The sequence below is a fragment of the Arachis stenosperma genome, chromosome 10 (genome assembly GCF_014773155.1).
Source record: "Arachis stenosperma cultivar V10309 chromosome 10, arast.V10309.gnm1.PFL2, whole genome shotgun sequence".
NCBI lineage: Eukaryota > Viridiplantae > Streptophyta > Magnoliopsida > Fabales > Fabaceae > Arachis > Arachis stenosperma.
This window is the reverse complement of record NC_080386.1, coordinates 124,463,149-124,483,262: the sequence shown is the minus strand read 5'-3', so window position 1 is coordinate 124,483,262 and position 20,114 is coordinate 124,463,149. Positions and strand designations below refer to the sequence as shown.

The following is a 20,114-nucleotide window of genomic DNA, read 5'->3' as shown; positions in this document are numbered from 1 at the left end:
GGGTTTAGATTTATACCTCGTTTAATTTGGATAAAACGGTAAGACTAACACGTACATTAATCAAAATAAAATTGACTAAATAGTTGATAAAAAGGAATAACAAAAGCATGGTTTAGATAAGCTCTTTGGACTACATATTACTTCTTTTTAATATAAATAAAAGTTTAGATGTTCAGCTAGTATTAATCCATTGAGAGAAAGATATATATTTAAATGCAGTAAGAATATCAGGAAAAAAATTAAACTCACATTCTTTTACTATATATTCTGAGTCTTTATTATTATTATTATTATTATTATTATTATTATTATTATTATTATTATTATTATTATTATTATTATTATGGAGCGCAACTTAAATTTGCTCACAATAATAAAATGATACTAAAATACAAGGCCTACCATTAACTTGTATTCTTATTGTAAATTGTTATTAAATAATTGATTGTGAACACAACCCATACAGCACTCCCAAAGCGTACAAGTGTTTCTGTCTTTCTGATAATAGGTAACGCCGTACAGTTATTTATTTATTTATTTATTTCTAAACCAAAAAGGAAATGGAACTTTGAAATTATTTGTAATTTATAAATTATAATTGGTAAATAAAATGGACACCAAGCTTAAGAAGCCACTTCCTACCCGCATCATGAGATTGTTTTGAAATTCAAAAATATATATACACTAATAATTAGGATTTTTTATTTTAATAAATAAAATAAATATAATAATTACCAAATTAAATAATTTTAAAAAAAATTATCGAAATCTGCGATTTGCACGTATTTCGTTTACGCTGGTGTACTGTCGGAGGGTCTCTTGGTCATTTGTAGGAAGCATTTGGCGGATACGATCCCGCAATCAAACAAGTTTGAGCGTGAACGACTCGTTCCTCTGGGCAGCCTGCTATGGAGTCATCAGGCCTGGCACCAAGCAGTTGTTCCACCAACGCCCACGTCTCTGTGTGGTACCATCTACCGAAGTCACAGAGGCACCTCCCCCAATTGGGGCCCGTGTACGCGTAGGCCTAGGTGATACGCCACGTCTTGCAGTGTGATAGTGACCTCACTCCACGGGAGATGAAACGTGTGCGTCTCCGAACACTATCGCTCAACGAATGTCGAAATCAGGGAATTGTCAAAAGTGAAATCCTTTAGGAGCACCGTGTCGCCGAATCCAGCCTCAACCAGATACGAGACGATGGCGCCGGATGGAGGAAGGGTATGATTCACTCGACGAAGCAGTAGAAGGCGAGGCCTCTAAAGAATAAAAAAAATCAGCCTTATAAAAAAATAATTTTAAATTTTTTTTTGGTATTGAATTCTTACACTTTTTATTAGTTTCGTAATTGGATCAATTTAATATGATATACAAAACATTAAAGTTACAAAAATATTTCTTTCTAACTCACAGCTACTTCTACTTAAAAACATATTTCTATGTTTCTAACTTACACATATTTTTAAATTACATACTACATACTAAACAAAACCTAACTAAAACGTTATAAGTAGTAACAACCTAGTATAAGTAAAACAGAGTTCTAAACTAATAATTACGTCGTAATAACCTACCACAACCAAATAGAGTTCCGAATTTCTAATAAACACCTATTGCTAAAGTTACAAACTACCCTAACCATAGCTATATACAAAAAATATTTCCATATGGGATTGAACAGAATTAAACACAACAAAACTAATCTCAAAGTCGGCTACTCGAACGTAATACGACGTCTCGTTCAACCTGTTGATGTCTCCGTCGTTCCCTGCCTGGCGCGCTATCGCAGTATCAGTCGATAATATGGTCAGAAATGAATAATAGAAAGGAGAAAGCCGTTGAAAAGTGTAGAATGGGGGCACAGTCAATGTCTGCAAACGACATCTATTTAAATACGTCATCCAGTGTAAACAAGATAAGACACGTTAGCCTGACACGTGTATATCTCGTTACGTGCAAAATTATTTCGTTTACCATATAAACGAGATAAGCAAAAGATGCGAATTTCGATAATTTTTTTTAAATGATTTAATTTGGTAATTATTATATTTATTTTATTTATTAAAATAAAAAATCCCTACTAATTAGCCACCAAATCCATCATCAAATATTTATTTATTTTTTATCTATATATAAAATAATTGTTTAAAACTATAACATCATTTTAATCTTATAGCAACAAATAATTACGACCGGAATATTTATCATTAAATTCGGTAACTAATTCCTTGCTAGTTTGTAGGCATCTTGACAACGTTTAGTTAAAGGAGGACAAACCTCTTCCCTTCAACCACACTCTAGGGTTTTTATAGCAACAAAGATGAAACAAATTCAGAACTCTCTGACTTCGGTTGGCAAAAGAGGCTAAAATAAGTTCATCCTCTAGTTTCCATGTAATTATCGCTCCCCTTGTTTTTAACTACAAAAGAACAAAAAACATAGTAAGGCCAAAAACAAATGTGCCTACATAAGAATGCATACCCTTCTCTCTCACACACACACACACACCCCAAGTGAAGTTGCAATTGAGAAGGAAAAGGTAAAGGCTCAGAAAATAACAAAAGAAATGGAAATGATGACAAAGAAAGAAGAGAACATGAAGAGGAGTTGGATGTCAATGCCACAAAGTGAGTTCCAAGTAGCAGCAAGGGGTAACAAGAGGAGAAGGAGAGAGCTTACTGCAGTTGCACTAACAAATGAAGAAAACCAAAGTAAGGAACAAACATTGCAGCCACACCAACAGCAACAGAAAGTTGATCAAAATTCCACTACCAACACTACAAAGAGAAGTTCAAGATTCAGGGGTGTCAGCAGGTCCTAAATACTGAACTTATTCCCTGTTCTATATACTAATATTTAGTTTCAACTTCCAAGTCATGTTAAGGACCAACTTGACTTGTTCTTTTTCCTCCCTCTCTTTGGCTAATCCATTTTTAACCTATGAATTGAAACAGACATAGATGGACAGGTCGATATGAGGCTCACTTATGGGACAAGCTCTCTTGGAACATAACACAAAGGAAGAAAGGGAAGCAAGGTATTGGCAGCTTCTGTTTTTTTTTTTTTTCCTGGTTTAATGTCAATTGTTTTGTTAGTTAGGCAAGAATTTGTTTATTCTTCTGACATAATTTTTCCTTTCACAATCCTCAAACTTTGTCTTTGGAACTTGGATTGGGATTTGACTATTTTAACTACAGTTTACCTTGGTAAGTAGCTTAGTACAAAAGCCAAGATTTTACTTTGGTAACTGTTATTCAATAATGAAAAGGCAAATAATCTTCCATATTATCACAGGGGCATATGATGAAGAAGAATCTGCTGCTAGAGCATATGATTTAGCTGCACTTAAGTACTGGGGAACATCAACTTTCACCAATTTTCCGGTATGGTGATAGATATTCCCTACTAAGTGATAGTCTATTTTAGCTTAAGCTTAAATGCAAATTATTTATGACCTAATGATCCTCATACTTCTTCCTACAGATATCAGATTATGAGAAAGAGATTGAGATAATGCAAACTATGACAAAAGAAGAGTACTTGGCTACTCTAAGGAGGTAAGATAGATAAAATTCACAAGATTGGTTTAAGAGAATTACCAAGATCACTTCACTCATATTTTCACTTTCTTTTTAACTTGCAGAAAGAGCAGTGGCTTTTCAAGAGGTGTATCAAAGTATAGGGGTGTTGCAAGGTGATACTACAAATGAAAATATGAACATCATGAGTTCTGGATTGCAATAGATGAATGTGAATCACTAATACATGGTTAGTATATTGCAGGCACCACCACAATGGTAGATGGGAAGCACGGATCGGAAGAGTTTTTGGAAACAAATATCTCTACCTAGGCACCTACAGTAAGTTAAACGGCTAGACCCCATAAGAGCTCTACAAAACTAGACTGAAATTCTGCGTGCACACACACACAAGCAGTAGTTAACCAAACTTAACTTGGATTAGTTGAAATTTAGTGGATTTTAGTACTGATAATTGTGTTAAAACAAAATTGCATATCTATTGACTTTCATTCACAACTTCTCTAGACATGTCGTCGACCAAAATCTGAATCTTCCACTGTCCTGCAACAGGCACCCAAGAAGAAGCTGCTCGTGCTTATGACATAGCAGCCATTGAGTATAGAGGGATCCATGCTGTAACCAACTTTGATTTGAGTTCTTACATACGGTGGTTAAAGCCTTCAGGGGAGAACATCTCAGAATTGAAACAGGAATCAGAGGTAACACCGGAGTCTCAGACAGTGGTATCTCAAACTCATTCACCAATAGAGGGGTCTAAATCCTTGGCCGTTCATACATTTAGTCCAGATTATCTCGATTTACCTCAAAATCATGAAATCTTTGAAAACAAAACATTCCAATTCTCCAGCAATAAGTCATCTTCTCCAACCGCACTCAGCCTCCTCCTCCGATCATCGATATTTAGAGAATTGGTTGAAAAGAATTTGAACATGTGTGGAGATGAAACTGATGGAGAAGACAAAAAGGATCAACGCCCACAGATAACTAGTGATGATGAGTTGGGTGGGATCTTTTACGATGGAATTAGCAATCTCCCTTATCTGTGATCTCACCACAGAAAGAAATGAAAGAAAATGAGAGACATCCAATCCATTTCTTTGAACATGGAGAGATTCCAAAAGAAGAGTCATCCCTTGAAGGCAGAGTGCACAACTGCTAGAGACTAAAGGTTACTACTACAAATCAGAAGCATTATCTAAGAGTTCCGATTGAATTTGAATTTCTGCAAATGTGTAAATGTGAATTATTTACAGATTTGGACTAGACAATAATGTTAACCATAGTTGTTAAAATAAGCAGCTTGATTGCCCCAGTCTATGCACATGGAAGCCATAGTTGACACGGTCTAGCTTGACCACAAAGCACCTGGTGCTCATCCAAATAGCTTAGTCATATTATTTAGAGCAAATAAGTTAAGAATTCATGTATTAAATATATGAAACTTGTAAGTTGTAACACATATAATGCTAATTATTTTGTTTTAAAATTTATTGCTGTGGTACTTTGCTAATCATTCTACATTCATAGGCATATTTACAAGATAGTTTGTTGTAACTCCTACTGTCAAATGTTTGAAAAACCAGTCACTTTTTATAATAAAAAAGGGGAAGGGGAGGAGATAGAGTATGTTGTTTATAATGGGGAATAAAATCATATTCAAAGTTTCAAATGTTCAAAAGTGGGAAAAAAAGTTGCTTCTTATTCTTAAGCAACTGCAAGTCAAACTTGACCTTAACTAATGCATAAATAACAAGATAAGTTCCTGTTTAGTTAATGAAAAACAACTGCCTAAACCTGCAGTAGCTGAACATGGATGGTGTGACCAAGGGGTTGATTAGATAATGAAAAACCATGACATAAACAATCATATGCTTACTTTGTCTCTGTTGGTCACTTTTCATTCAACTTTCTTTTGACAACTAAATATTAGGTATATCCCTAAGGTTACAGTTTTTTTTATTTCACATAAAAAATTGAAGGAGTTGCTAAGTTTTGGGCGATCTTCATTGGTCCAAAATGACAGGTTCAACAGGAAAGGCAGAAGGGCAAACTAACCAGGATTCTTTAGAAACTAGAGATCAATTCTCTAATGGTTTTAATTGCAACTACCCATTCAATAGATAACAGAGAAAAAGGCCACTATTTCTAACCTACATCATTAAAACAATGGTAACATCCTACAGTATTTTATATGATATAAAGTAACGATGAGCTAATGTCATTATTCTAGAAAGGTAAACCCAAAAAAACAAACTGATCACAGAGAATGAGCAGACTGATGAAAACACCAGTTTATCTGGAGTAAAAAATTCAAGCAAAATCTAAGAGTGAAAAGTAACTGGGATCCCTAAAATTGGGAGAACAAATTGAGAAAACAAATTGCAAGATATATAACCTTTTATATGGATCGGAAGAGTTCAATTTTAACCCATGAGCTAGAGCTTGAACTTGCATTCTAGCTTAAGGCAAATGATGCAGAACACACTGGCTCACTCATAAGTCATAATATGTTGGATGATGTTTGAGATACTACAATAATGCAAATCAAACGTAGCTCAAACTTCTCTTTCAATAGAATTATTTATATTTACTTTATGTCTATTAGCCAATCCATTCAAGTTACTTTGGACATTATATATAAATATCCTATGACTTGGGACTTACTCTCTGCACATTAAAAATTGAAGTGGTTAATAAGTCATTGAGAAAGCAAGGCAGAAGGCAACCCCGGATATAATTTGTTCTTATCTAAAATTCAACTCAGTATAAGGGTTATAAGGATTTTAATGGATGTTACATGGAATACTTCTTCAGGCTTTATTAATAACATAAGCAAATGCCAGCCCTCTTTGACTATCTTCTAGATATTTTTCTTTATACTTTTCAATCCCAATTTTAGTATTGCTCTTAAGCACTGCAGATTCAATTCTAGGATTTCTAACCTACATCAGTAAAACAGTCATAACATCCTACAATTGAATAACTTTGGTTATATTGATGTGCCATATAGTAATGATGAGATAATACTACAATGCTGAAAAGGTAAGATATACCCAGAAAACAGATGGATAACAGAATGAACGAAGTGATGAAAACACAGGTTGATCTGAAATCAATACTTTAAGCAAAATCTAAATGCTAAATCCATCAGCATACCTCTTCTACAATGATACATGTGTTGGGTTTTGTTAAAATCTTACAGACTTTCTGTCCTCATGTGATGGCATCAAAATTTAAAATTGCTTTCTTTTGTTTCTGAAAAGCTTATCTCGTTTCGCATAAACATAAGAGAGGAAAAGGAAAGCCACTGCCGAGAATGAAACTGAAGCCCAGGGAAATGAAGGGTCCTTAAAGCACACAAGGGATGCCTCAATCTCCTGAGAAGCATGATAAACAATTGAGTGAATGGCATACAGATCATGATCGGAAGACCTCAAGTAATACAAAGCCATCTCGAAATCCAAATGCGACAGTGCAGACACAGCCTTGTTCAGCTTGTGCTTGAAAAGGTTCCACCTCTGAACAAAATCAACATGTTGCTTCCCCTTGAGCAGATTCCTGTCTCCCCCATGTGTTTCAATGGACTGAAGGACATCTATAGCGCTTGATATGCTGTAATTCATTGTCGTCAACAGAATATTCCTCCGCGCTGCATCTTTCTGCACAAAGGACAGAGACGACAGCTCAGAGAATGGCCCAAACGGTGTCTGCCCTATGCTCCAAGTATAATCCACCAGGGTACTGTTGTGCCTTGGGCTCCAAGAAAGATGTGTTGGTGAAACTCCCCACATGCTCTGCAGGATCGATCCAACCAGCGGCCTCACGAGCTCTCTCGTCTGTGTAAACACATGCCGGCCATTACAGCTATAATCACTGACAGTCTGTGTATTCCTGGTCCTAACTGCAATAACCATATCCTTAAAAGCAACACTCTGATGGTACCTATCCAACAACAGAAGCGAATTGTAGTCCAAATCAAACACATACACCGGCACAATCCTACCAAAATCCTCCTCCGGCATCCCGGCAGACTTCCTAATCTCGTCAGCTGAATCAGATAGAATCTGATGCAGCCTCTTAGAGTCCAAGTACTCACTCACAATCAATGTATAATTATCAAACAAGAACCTAGAAGTATACGAATTCATCGACCGTGAAATTGCAAACGAACAAACAGCACACTCAGTGTACTTAACCTCAAAGGACTTAAAGGTCAATGACTGAGAACCCAACAAAAGCCCATTCTCACCAACCTCATCCTTGAAAACCTTCTCAATCGCGCTCCATTCCAATCCACGAGGGTCCTTCTCCCCTGAATAAATATGCACAAACTGCACAACCAGCGAATTCTCGAAGGGAACCGGAATCCTCAGCGAAGGCACCATAAAAACCTGATATGCACTCCACACCAAGGAGGCAAGGTCGGCGGCAAATGCCTTCTGGGACTTGGGGCGGCCATGGGCGGCAGCGAGCGGGTGAAACTCGCCACGGGGGATGACACCGTCACCGGATATTGCAGGGCCGTAATCGAAGGGGCCGGCACCTAAGTCGATCCAGACATAACGCTCCTTAGCAGTCCAAACGCTGCCGAGGCATTTAGTGACAGCTGGGGACGAGTCACCGGAGCCTTCGTTGAAGCTATAAGCATAGGGTTTGGGGCGAGACAAATTGATGAGGTAGATGTAGACGCCTTGGACGGGCTTGAGGGAGTGGTAATCGCGCTTGATGATTTCGTCGATGGGGGAGTAAGGGATTGGGGTGAGGGAGGAGCGGAGAGGGGAGGGGGTGGAGTTGATGAGGGAGGAGAGGGCTTGGGAGAGGGCTTGGGAGAGAGAGGAGGGAGAGTGGGAGAGGTGGAGGTGGAGAGTGTGGGAGAGGGAGAGAGGGTGGGGTTGGGAGGGGAAGGGGGAGATGAGGTGGAAGTGGTGGGAGGGGGAGGAGGCGGCGGAGAGGAAGGAGGAGAGGAGGGAGGGGGTGTCGGAGGGGAAGTCGCCGACGAGGCGGAGAGAGAGGGAAAAAGGGAGGGAGAGAGACAGGAGGGAGGAGATTAGGGTTGGGATGTGGGGGTTTGGGTGAGAGTGGGAGAGGGACGATTTGATCGTGGATGGGAGGATGAGGAAGGTGTCGTTCGTGGCTTCTCGGTCGATGCGGGATTGCTGAGATAGGAATGAGTCTAGCCCTATGATTGGGGCGCCGCCGCTGCTCGTGGTGGTTGTCAGGAGGACGACGAGGAAGAGGAGAGTGGACATTGTGACTTATGAGTGATGATGCGGCGGCGGAGTGGGTTTGTGGGTCTCAGCTCCGAACCATTTGGCAAGTAGCAGTGCCTGAGTGAACTCTATCAGTCAACTATGCTTGAAATGAAAATCCATTGGTAGGGAGTGAAAATCAAATATGGTTAAATTTTCACTTTTTTTTTAACAAAATAACAATTAAATTAGTTTCTACATTTTTCAAATGAAAATTTATAATTTAGCGGTGCACTTAGCCAAACAATATAACTCAACGCAAGAGGAGATAAATTGATAAGGAAAAGAGTTGGATGTTTTACTGACAAGCCCGTTGGATGCTCTAAAGTCTCCTTTTATTAAGTTGAATTTCGATGACTCTGTTATTGGAATGATCCCTTAAAGTGTGATTTTTAATATTTTTTATATTTTTTATTTTATTTATAAAATTAATAGTAAAAGATTATAATTTATTTTTTTAAGTGAGATAAAAATAGAAAAAATTTAATTTTGTTCTGTTATAAAAGACGATCAGATTTTAGGAAGAAATATTTTAATTTCAAAAGTCTAAAAAATAATAGATAAGATATGATGATAGAAATACAAAAAATTTTCATATGCATACCATTATTATAAGAAAAGCAAATAAGATTCATGAATTTTTTATAAGAGATAGAACTTGGTCTTTTAATTCGGATCTCCTTTAGCAATAGATGTTGAATTTCTATAAAGATCTCTTTTACTCAATTGACCCGATTGAGGTGGACTCTTTAGGAGATTTTTTGAGAACTACTCTTAACAGAGAAGCTTGTGAGAATCTTACTAAACCAATGTCGATGTTGGAAGTCAAATTAGCAGTGAACAACATGAGTCTTCTTAAAGCCCTTGGATCGGACGAATTCCAAGCATTCTTTTTTAGAGAATATTGGGATGTAATGGGTCAAGATATGTGAGGTTTGGTTCATAGAGTGTTTCAGGGTGACACGATTAATCCAAGTATGCTTGAAATTCTTATTGTGCTCATTCCTAAGATTGAAACCTCTAGCCAAATGAAAGAATTTAGATCAATTAGTCTCTGCAACGTCATTTAGAAGATAGTAACTAAAGTGCTAGTAAGTCGTTTGAGACCTTACTTGTCTAATATTATTAGTCCGAATCAGGGAAGCTTCATTCTTGGGAGAGGATCTCTGAACAACATCATTGTGGTGCAAGAAATGCTCCATTTCTTAAAGAAAACGAAGTCAAGAAAGGGCGCTATTGCTTTTAAGATCGATCTAGAGAAGGCATATGATCAAATAGACTGGAAGTTTTTAAACTACACCTTGAGTAGTTTCGGTTTTTCTACCTCTACTAGGAGTCTCATTATGAACTGTATTCAAGTGTCATCTCTTTCAATCTTATGGAATGGGAGTAGGTTAGATGGATTCCAACCCAATAGAGGGTTGTGTCAAGGAGATTCGATGACGTCATATCTGTTTATCCTCTGTACATGGTGATGCTAGCTGGCTTTATTTCTAATCAAGTGGAGTTGGGGGCTTAGGACTCGGTTGCTGTTTCTCGAAGAGGATCACGAATCTCGCATCTCATATTTGTCGATGACCTTTTTCTTTTTTGTAAGCAAGCAAGAGTCAAGTTCATCAGGTCATGCATTCTTTGAACTTGTTCTGTAAGGCATCTAACATGAAGCTAAACTTAGATAAGTCCAAAGCTGTGTGTTCAAAGAGTGTGTTTAATAATCATAAAGTTGTACAGGCCGGTGTGTCATCTATTAAATTTGCTAATAATTTGGACAAGTACTTGGGGGTTAACCTCAATCATCCGAGGGCATCTAGAGCGGCTTGCCTGGAGGCGATGGAGAAAATTAAGAGTGGATTGTCTAGTTGGAAGGGTCGACTTTTTAATAGAGCCGGTAGATTATGTTTTATAAAATCTGTGGCAGCTTCTCTACCTAAATACCAAATACAGGTCTCCTTCTTCCTCAACAAGGTGTGTTCTAAGATTGATTATGTTATGCGTAATTTCTTGTGGAAAGGAAAGACAGATGAACGGGGTTTAAATTTGTTGAATTGGGATACTGTGATTACACCTAAGAGGTATGGGGCATTGGTGTTTGCGATTCTCAGTATGCTAATACTGCCCTTCTTGGCAAACTAGTTTGGCAACTCTTTCATGGTAGGGACAAATTATAAGTGCACATAATTCTAGCTAAATATGTTCAAGTAAACCTGGGTTTGGATCTTAAGTGTCTTATGCAAGCTTCGAGTATATAGCACAACATCACAAAAACATCTAGTAGGCTAAAAACGGCTATATTTAGTGCGTTGGTTCTTTAACTCAATCCTTATGGTATCATTCTTGGAGGCCTTTGGGGACTCTGGTTCAAGAGGTTCATTTTGTGCATATCTCTAACACTTGTCTCTCTTTAGGCGACATGTGGTCTGGTGGAGATTAGAATTTAGAAGGTTCGTACACTGTATTACCTGAGTCCTTAAAGTTAGAAATTACAAATTACAACCCTTATGTGCAGGAAGGGAATGAACCAAAGTGGTGTTTAATGACCCAAACGTTTACTCAACAATGGATGGTTATGAATGGTTCCTTGAAAGGAAGGTTGCCTGGGATACAAATGAAAATTGACTATGGATCTGGCATTTGGGAGTATCTAAGAAGGTCAAGAGAGACTAATTTGGCTCATTTTGCATGGGGCCATTCCCACTGCAAGCTTCCATTTCAGAAGATGCTTAATAACAACGGATCTTTGTCTTATATGCAATAAAGCACCTGAAACTGTAAATCACTGCCTCAGACTTTGTAATAAAGTGAAGCTGATTTGGGAGAGCTTGAAGGTGGGAATGCGAACTTCGGATGTCTCCTTCGATTTTCGAAGCTGGCTTCATATAAATCTTTGGATCAGGGAAGAGATTTTTGTAGTAGTCCTTTGGTGGATTTGGAGGAATTGAAACGATATTTTTAATCGAAATGACAACTGGAGCATGAAAAAGGTTGTCAAGCTCATTAGGCACTCTACAGTTATGCAACTATATATTAAGCGTTCTAATCAGGTGACTCATCATCCCTCTTTGTGTGATTCTTGGTATCCTCTCCCAATCAATGTTGTTAAATTAAATAATGATGCTAGTCTTTTTGAACAAGAACAACTTGCTGGTTTTGGGTGTGTTATTTGGAATAGTACAGGTAAATTGTTATCAGGCTGTTACGCAAGCATTTCGATAGAGACTATTATTTGGTGTGAGCTTTTCGCAATTTAGAGGGGTATTTGTTTGGCTTGGGAGAGTGGGCACAAGGAAGTGATTTGTAAAACAGATTATTTATAGGCTTTTCTTTTGACTAATAGGCTGCATTTGTTTATAGATACAGGACACTGAGACACAAAATCGTGTTTGGCAGAAGAGACATGGACAGAGACAATGTGTCCAGAGACACTGAATTAGTGTATTTTATGTCCATCTTGACAGAAAGGACACGGAGACACTAACAAGGGACACATCTTATTTTTTATTTTTTTCTTTTATTATTTTTGTTAATTTTTCATAATTATATTTTTTATTGTTATATTTTTCATCTCAAATTTTTTGAATGAAAAAAATGAGAATAAATTGAATTTTCATAATTTGTACTAATTTATCACCAAACAGAATACAAAAACACAAAAATTTGTGTCTCTGTCCATCAGTGTCTTGTCATGTCCTGTTCTCAGTGTCTTGTCCTGTCCTGTTCTTAGAAACAAATGCAGCCATAAGGATTCATTTCCAATGCAGAGGGAAGACAAGGACCTTCTTTTGAAGATTTCTGAGGTGCTGCAGCGCAATTGAGTGGTTCATATTTTAGTTAATTCAACAAACATTGAATTCAGTGGATAACCGTTTAGCTAAGACGGCTGCAAGTCATTCTCGTCCTTGCATTGAGTTTTTACTACCTTATAGTGTTGTTGATAAGATTATTAGGAAGGAGATGATATCTCTAACTTAGTTGCTCTTTGTGTTTTTCTCTATTAGTCACAAAAAATAAAAAGACAGTAAAGCGACTTGTGGTGGGATATTAAGAGACCATAAAAGTAAGTTCTTGGTTTATTACAATACGAATCTAGGTAGTTGTGGTGAAGCTAGCAGAGCTCTAGGGTATTTTATTGGGTTTGGACCTAGTCTTAAATCTTGAACACATAAATATTTGTATGGGAATGGATTCTAAAATAGTAGTAAGTATCTACTTTTAAGAAATTATCGAGTTGCACCCTACAAGAACGTTATTTTTGGCTATTAAAGAATGTTGCAGTAGGCAAAGTAATTGGAACATCTATCATAAGTTTCAAGAAGCGAGTGCTTGTGCAGATAGATTGCTATGGAAAGGTCATGAACTTTAGTCGGGATGTCATTTTTTCTTTTCTATTCTCGAGTGTATTTTTTTAAATTTCATGTAAATTTCATTGGAATTACTTTTCTAGGATAGTTTCTATCTGTTTCACTTATTTTTGGTAACCTCAACAGGATGTTAAATCAAGCTTATATCAAGATCTCAGTTCAGAAAGCAAATATGACTCCTCTAGAAAAGAATGGGCTCGACTCGGGAATTACTTAGCGTTTGTGTTGAAAAGTGTATAAATTTATCAAATTATGGCAAATAATGTAAAGAACTATAATAAAAAAATAAAATAAATGAAAGATTTAAATAATTAAGAAAATAAAATTGAGATTAAAAAAAGTAAAATACTTGAAAATAGGAAAAGAAATGCTCAAAGAAAATGAAGATAAAATAAATTAACAGGAAAGGAAAGGAAAGAACAAAGGAAATAAAAGAAAAGAAAAGAAAGGAAATAAATAAATAAAAAGTGACTCCAGACACTCACATACACTTGCACTCCATTGGTTTTTGTTGCGTCAGTGTGACTGAAAATTTGCAGAGTTTTGTGTGATGGCAATGTGTTCAGATTGAAGTCCCTGAACTCTTTTGAAATTCTCTTATTTATAGATAATGAGGAGTGGATTGCAAAATGCTCCTCTTGTGACACGATTTAACTTCCTCCTTTTTCGTAGGTTTTCACAACCCACTACCTTGCCTTGCCTTGTCTACCAAACTCGACTTCCTCGAGTGAATCTTGTACCTCAACTTTTTTATTGTACAAATCTTCTGAAAATAAATCAGATTTCTCGAATCTTAATGGGTCGAGATCATATATACAATCTACTGCACGTTCACCTGTACACTCCTTCTTCTCAGCCATGTAGGCTGAGAGTTGAGCCCAATGGCTTGCTATATCCATTAAGTGGATTCTGTGGCCAAGTTTTCCTTGGCCTTAGGGACCAACTTTATACCTTGGGCCGCAACATTTGATTAGAGAGGTGCTCATATCAATTTCTAGTGGTCGAACACTAGTATGATATTCTTTAAAGCTGACATTCATCTGTTCAACATAGCAGGGGTTGTTGTCTGCTTCAATCTCTTGGATCCTTTCATCCTCGTCGCAGAGCACCAATTTCTAATGCAGAGTTGAGGAAATTGCCCCTACTCCATAGATCCAGTCTCTTCCCAACAGCATGTTAAAAGTGGCCTTGGTAGGCACCACTATGAATACCATTCGTCTTTTGACACTTCGCACCTTCACCCTGAGTGGGATCATACCCAAGGTAGTTGTTGACTTACCATTGAATCCTATAACAGCTCAATTTATTTTGAACAAATCCTCGACTGTCTTCTGGAACAATGGCAACATACTTTTGGAAAACAAATTAATTGCTGCTTCACTATCGACTAGTGCGATTGATCACTAGTCCTTCCACCTTAGCCTTAATGTGTAAAGGTCAAATATGACCCTTTGTTATTTCGTCGAGCCTTTCAAATAGTTTTTTTTATCAACCTATTTTTGACAAATCTGTACTTGTCTCCTGGGATGACATCATTATAATCTCCTTCGACACCTCCTTTAGTTTTTGGCCCTTGGTCGAGGATACTTTATCCTCCTTCTTACTATGTGACTTTCTCTCCTTATTCAATTCTGGTTATGGACCTTCTGTGTTTGACATTAGCCCCTTGTACCTGAGCCACTGCTCTTAGAATGAAGGGAGTTTTTTCTTGAAAATTACGTCAAGATCTAGCTCGATCGCCACCTCTTTTACTTGCCCTTCGTCGAGAAATACCTCTTTTCCGGCTTCTAACCCAATTTCCAAAACCTCCTCTAAGAACGTTAAAGGTAAGGCAAAATAAAAGGTGTCCGCCTAGACTACTGCCACTTTCTTATGTGAATACCGAGTTCTTTCACTCCTCAATCTCACTCTTTAGTGAAAGTCTCTATTTCACTTTCAAAAAGCAGTCTACACAAAATTACCTCTTCGATGCTAAGAATAGGGTGCTGTCTCTTTCTAGTAAATAGAATCATTCCTATCATGACTGTAAAGCAATGGAATGAGCGATCTCAGATGTCATTCTTGCATCATGACGCCGAGAACCGTCTGCTCTCTCTTTTCCGCAAACTTAGTAGATGGAAAGAAGAAAGAGTAAGCAGAGATGGTACCACTAGGAGACAAGATCAAATAAAGGAACTTCACTCAAAGCTGGGGGTTATAATTCCTTGAGTAGTTTGGAGTATTGTTCTGTACCCACTTATTATTTGACACATTAGCAGGCGAAACTCTAGTTCGATTTGACACCCCATGGGATTTCTGATCGACAATGATCACCGTACGCATTTGCTGCTTAACAGGGGCACTTGCAGAGTTTTGACTCTTACTTCCCCACTTTAGTCGAACTTGCCTCAATCTTCCTGATACACATGCTCTCAACTCTTTTTGTGTGAGTCAAAAATCTTAGCAGCTGAAGTGTCGAACAAAGCACTGCATCGAGGACAAATAGCAACATTTTCTTCCTCTTCTCTTTGTCTTAGCAAAAAATCCAACAAATCCTCTCCCACTTTTGGGTAAACTGGCCTTTCTGCTTTGAACATATCTAGCTCAAATTGATCATTTTTTCCTTGGGCTCGACAAAAGCCATGTTGATTGAGAAAACCATATCTTCAGTTTCAGCAAAGTTTAATGTGACCTGGAAATGATCTAAATCTACTTTCATCTCAGGTTTCTCTGTGAACTTTAGTCGATCATCTTCAATTGCCTTCTGTATCAAGTCTTCGAAACATACACAATTATTAGTATAGTGGCTAAGAGCTTGATAAAATTTATAAAAGTTCTTATTTCTAATTTTAGAAACAAATGACATTCGTTTTCCTTCAAAAAGTATGAGTTGCTTGTCTTTTAAAAGCATGTCAAACATTTGTTTTGCTTTTGTCAAGTCGAAAGAATACCATTTTTCTCCTAATAAAGGAGTTTTGTCTTTTGCTAGATTAAGAGATCGATACACATAATGTGGTCCATATTTTAGTTTTGCAGCAAAGACGGACTTATTATTCAACTATTCTTCTCTCATACTATCAGCATAACTCACTTTCTTATTAAAGAAAATTTTCCTTTGATCAACTCATCTTATTCTCTTTCTTTATTCAACTTTTCAATTTGCTTAACCTTATTGGCTAACTGAGCCTAGGAATTGCTGGTTCACTAATTTCTTTCGAACATTGAAGTCAAGACCATTGATGACCATTTTGACTATACCAGGTTCAAGAATAGGAGTGAAATATTTGTTTTTCATATTCTTGAATTATATCAAGTAGTCATCGATTGACTACAATTTTTCTTTTTCACTGTGAATAAATCAGATGAAGTTACTTTCATTTCACCTCTAAAGAATTAATCATGAAAACTTCTTTCTAACTAAATTTAACTATAGATTGAGTTACGTTGTAAATTTGAAAACCCTGTGAATGTATTCTTTATCGGAGAAGAGAAAAAATACCTAATTTTCAAGTATTTATTGCCAGCTAATTCACCAATTTCAACTGTATAACAAGCTATGTGCTCGACAATTGGTTTCCCACTCTTACCTGCAAATTTAGTGAAGAACTTTGGAGTTTTGACTCCCTTGGGGAGTTCAGCTTGCAAAACATAATCTAAAAAGGAAGAGATAAAATAGGGTTGATTTGTCACCCCTATATTAAATCCTGCCCTATTGAAGATTTGTTCGACAACTTAGGTTATTTTTTACCATAATCTTGAGCAACATTATTTGCTCTAAACCCGTTTAAAACCCTATTTGGATCATATCCTCTATTCAGAATTACTTAAGGATTGTTTGCATGCATTCCACTTATCAGCGATACAAACGGTCAATTAATTGCTCCTACAATATCATCGACATGTCGAGCTATCTACTCTATTCTTGCATTATCATTTTTCACGATTAGATTTAAAATTATAGCCATTTGCTGGGTAAGTATATTAACTAAGTCTTCTATTTGTTGTCTAAATACAGCAAAAGATTCAAGCGTGTTAGGAGACATTATTCCAACAGAAACTTGTCTCGACATCTCTAGAAATATAGAAGCACATCCTTCACCAATTGGCAACCTTACTGGGTTGCCCCTGTACCCTGTGTCAAAAAGACGTTTGGCATCATCAATGTAGGTTGTGAAGACATGGGTACTGATTCTAAATATGGGGGATTATTCATTAAATACTAATAAGCATTATAATTTTCTATATTAGGATTATAGTTACCTGGTATGCCCACTGGAGGGTAACCTGTAAGAGGTGTAAGGTTATACAAGTGATTCTCCCTTGTAGTGGCTGTACCTCTCATATATCTCGTGTTGGGATTTTTCAATGGCAGAGAATAATTTAGAGGCAATTCATATAGAGGCCATGTAGTGAACACAGTCGAAGGGATTTCTTCTGTAATCACAGGGTTCATCCTTCGACTTGAGGTACTTGCAAAATAGCCTCTATTTCTAGGCCTTTTGTACTTTCTTCGGTATCACTGTTCGACGTATTAGTGGAAGTAGATGTTCTATCAGACATTATTAATTTGTCACTGCGTAATTACATGCAAAGTTTGACACGTTGCTTAACTCAGTGTCCCACTAGACGTACCAATTTGTTTCACTTTATTTTTTGTAACCTCGACAAAGTGTCAAATCAAGCTTATATCAAGATCTCAGGGTATCAAAAAAGAGTGAGATCAACTCGAAAATTACTTAGTATTTGTGTCGAAAAGTGTATAAAGATATCAAATTGTGGCAATTAATGTAAAGAATTGCAATAAAAGGAAATAAAATAAATAAAAACTTTAAATAAATAATAAAATAAAATTAAGATTTAAAAAAAGCAAAATACTTGAAGAAAGGAAAAGAAATGCTCAAAGAAATTGAAAATAAAATAAATTAAAAGGAAAGGAAAGAACAAAGGGAAAAAAAGAAAATAAAGGAAATAAATAAAAAGTGGACTCCATACACTTACATGTACTTACATTTCATTGGTTTCTATTGTGTCAGTGTGATAGAAAAATTGCATAGTTTTGTGTAATGGTGAGGTGATCAGATTGAAGTCTATGAACTCATCTGAGTTTCTTTTATTTATAGATCATGAGGAGTGGACTAGAAAATGCTCTTCTTGTGACACGATCTAATTTTCTCTGTTTTCTTAGGTTTTTACAACCCACTACCTTGCCTTGACTATGAAGGACCTTGCTCTCTAAGGTGGACACCTCATGTCTTTGATTTTACCTTGGTCTTTAAGGCTGCGTTTGTTTACAGAGACATGACACTGAGATAGGGACACAGAGACACAAAATCGTGTTTGACAGAGAAGACATAGACAGAGACAATGTGTCCAGGAACACTGAATTAGTGTATTTTGTGTCAATCCTGACAGGAAGGACACGGAGACACTAACAAGGGATATAAATTTTTTTTCTTTTATTATTCTTGTTAATTTTTTATAATTATATTTTTTATTATTATATTTTTCGTCTCAAATTTTTTGAATGAAAAAATAAGAATAAATTAGATTTTTATAATTTGTTCTAATTTATCACCAAACAGGATACAAGAACATAAAGTTTTGTGTCTCTGTCCTTTATGTCTTGTTCTCACTTCTCAGTGTCTTGTCTTGTCAAATTGTCATGTTCTAAGAAACAAACGTAGCCTAAGCTCCATATTTTGTATAGTGCTTATGGATAAAAACCAAGTGCAAGTCTAAACTTTTGACGGTCCTTCTCGACTTGACTCATCTCATAGACAAAGTTTTGCTTCCTTAAGTCGAGTCCTTATTATGTCAGAACTTCAACCATGCATGATCAACTGGTTTCTTCCTAGATCTTTTTGACTCAATTCATATGAGTTAGTAGATATCATATTTGAATTTCTCAATAGTTTAAAATTTGTACTAACACTATCTAATTTGTTTTGTCTGGGCTTAATGCCCCGTTGTTTATAAAAAAATTACAAAATTAAATAAAGTACAGTTTAATATTACTCAAATACAATAATTAAAAATAATTACATTCTTATGTTTAATGCATATAAATTGCTATAGGATGTAAAGTTTTATAAATTTACATATAAACTTTCTTATTAACTGAAAATTTACTATTTACAAATATTTGCATTAAACCGATGTTACCTCTCCTTAAATATCTAAATATCATTTTACTTTGTAAATTGATAAATTATATTATATAATGTATTATGTTCTGGCTCAGCTCTATAGATTGGGGTCCACCAAACGGATCTGACTTTGTCCGTACGCCATGACACCCCGTACATATCTCGATCTCTCGAGATTTGATAGCTGGTGGAAGCTTTCGAAAGGTTAGGCCTTGGCGAAAGAAGGCCCACCCAGATAATCTAGGATAAAAGGAGAGGGACCTACCCCTATCCTCATGTACGTCACTAGAACCCTAATTAGCTGCCTCATCGTACGGATCCTTACTTTGGTATCGGAGTATCCTTACAGGTGGCTCCACCTGCCAACCAACCGATGACTCACAGGCTCGATCCCTCACCTTATCTCTCTCATTCAGATCCTGATCCTCACTTCCAAGGATCTTTCTTCAACCGGTCTAACTGACTACCGAACAATAACGCCATCTATGGGGACTTGACGCGAGCTGAGGATGGAAGTTTTCCTCCACCCAGAAGACGAGGCTGGAAAAGAGGCGAACAGTAAGCGGCAGGGGGTCGCCTTATGAATAGATTGAGCATGGGGACGTCCTAGAGGCGACAAACCCCTTTTGACCATGATTTTTCCCATGAGCAGTCCCCCAAAAGGCGTCCGTTTGGAGGGTACGAGCAACGATAATTCCAGGATCATGCAAGAACTTAGGCATAGAGTTCAAAACCTCAGAAGAAAGTTGGCGGCGAGAGACCGATATAACCCTGAGGTTAGCTGAAACACTTGCTCACGCGCAGAGGCCCAACTTAGCCATTTTTACACTCGGTCCCCGT

General features: G+C 36.9%; 2 protein-coding genes across 3 annotated transcripts; one reads left to right on the top strand and one right to left on the bottom strand.

Moving 5' to 3' along the window:
* Positions 1-2,193: 2,193 nt before the first annotated feature.
* LOC130956095 (uncharacterized) lies at positions 2,194-8,883 on the bottom strand. Of its 2 annotated transcripts, XR_009077002.1 has the most exons (2): positions 6,699-8,883; positions 2,194-2,419 (listed from the first exon to the last, which is right to left on the bottom strand). XR_009077002.1 is itself a non-coding variant. In XM_057883125.1 (1 exon), the coding sequence occupies exon 1, from the start codon at positions 8,789-8,791 to the stop codon at positions 6,776-6,778; it is 2,016 nt and encodes a 671-aa protein (XP_057739108.1). In that variant the 5' UTR covers positions 8,792-8,883; the 3' UTR covers positions 6,518-6,775. The 2 variants fall into 2 exon arrangements, 1 of the variants encoding a protein (XP_057739108.1); XM_057883125.1 differs by lacking the exon at positions 2,194-2,419 and having other exon boundaries at positions 6,518-8,883.
* LOC130956097 (AP2-like ethylene-responsive transcription factor At1g16060) lies at positions 2,308-5,034 on the top strand. The gene is made up of 7 exons (XM_057883126.1): positions 2,308-2,814; positions 2,955-3,037; positions 3,295-3,383; positions 3,484-3,557; positions 3,644-3,694; positions 3,784-3,860; positions 4,092-5,034. Exons 1-7 carry the CDS (start codon positions 2,474-2,476, stop codon positions 4,586-4,588), a joined length of 1,212 nt encoding a protein of 403 aa, XP_057739109.1. The 5' UTR covers positions 2,308-2,473; the 3' UTR covers positions 4,589-5,034.
* Positions 8,884-20,114: the final 11,231 nt, after the last annotated feature.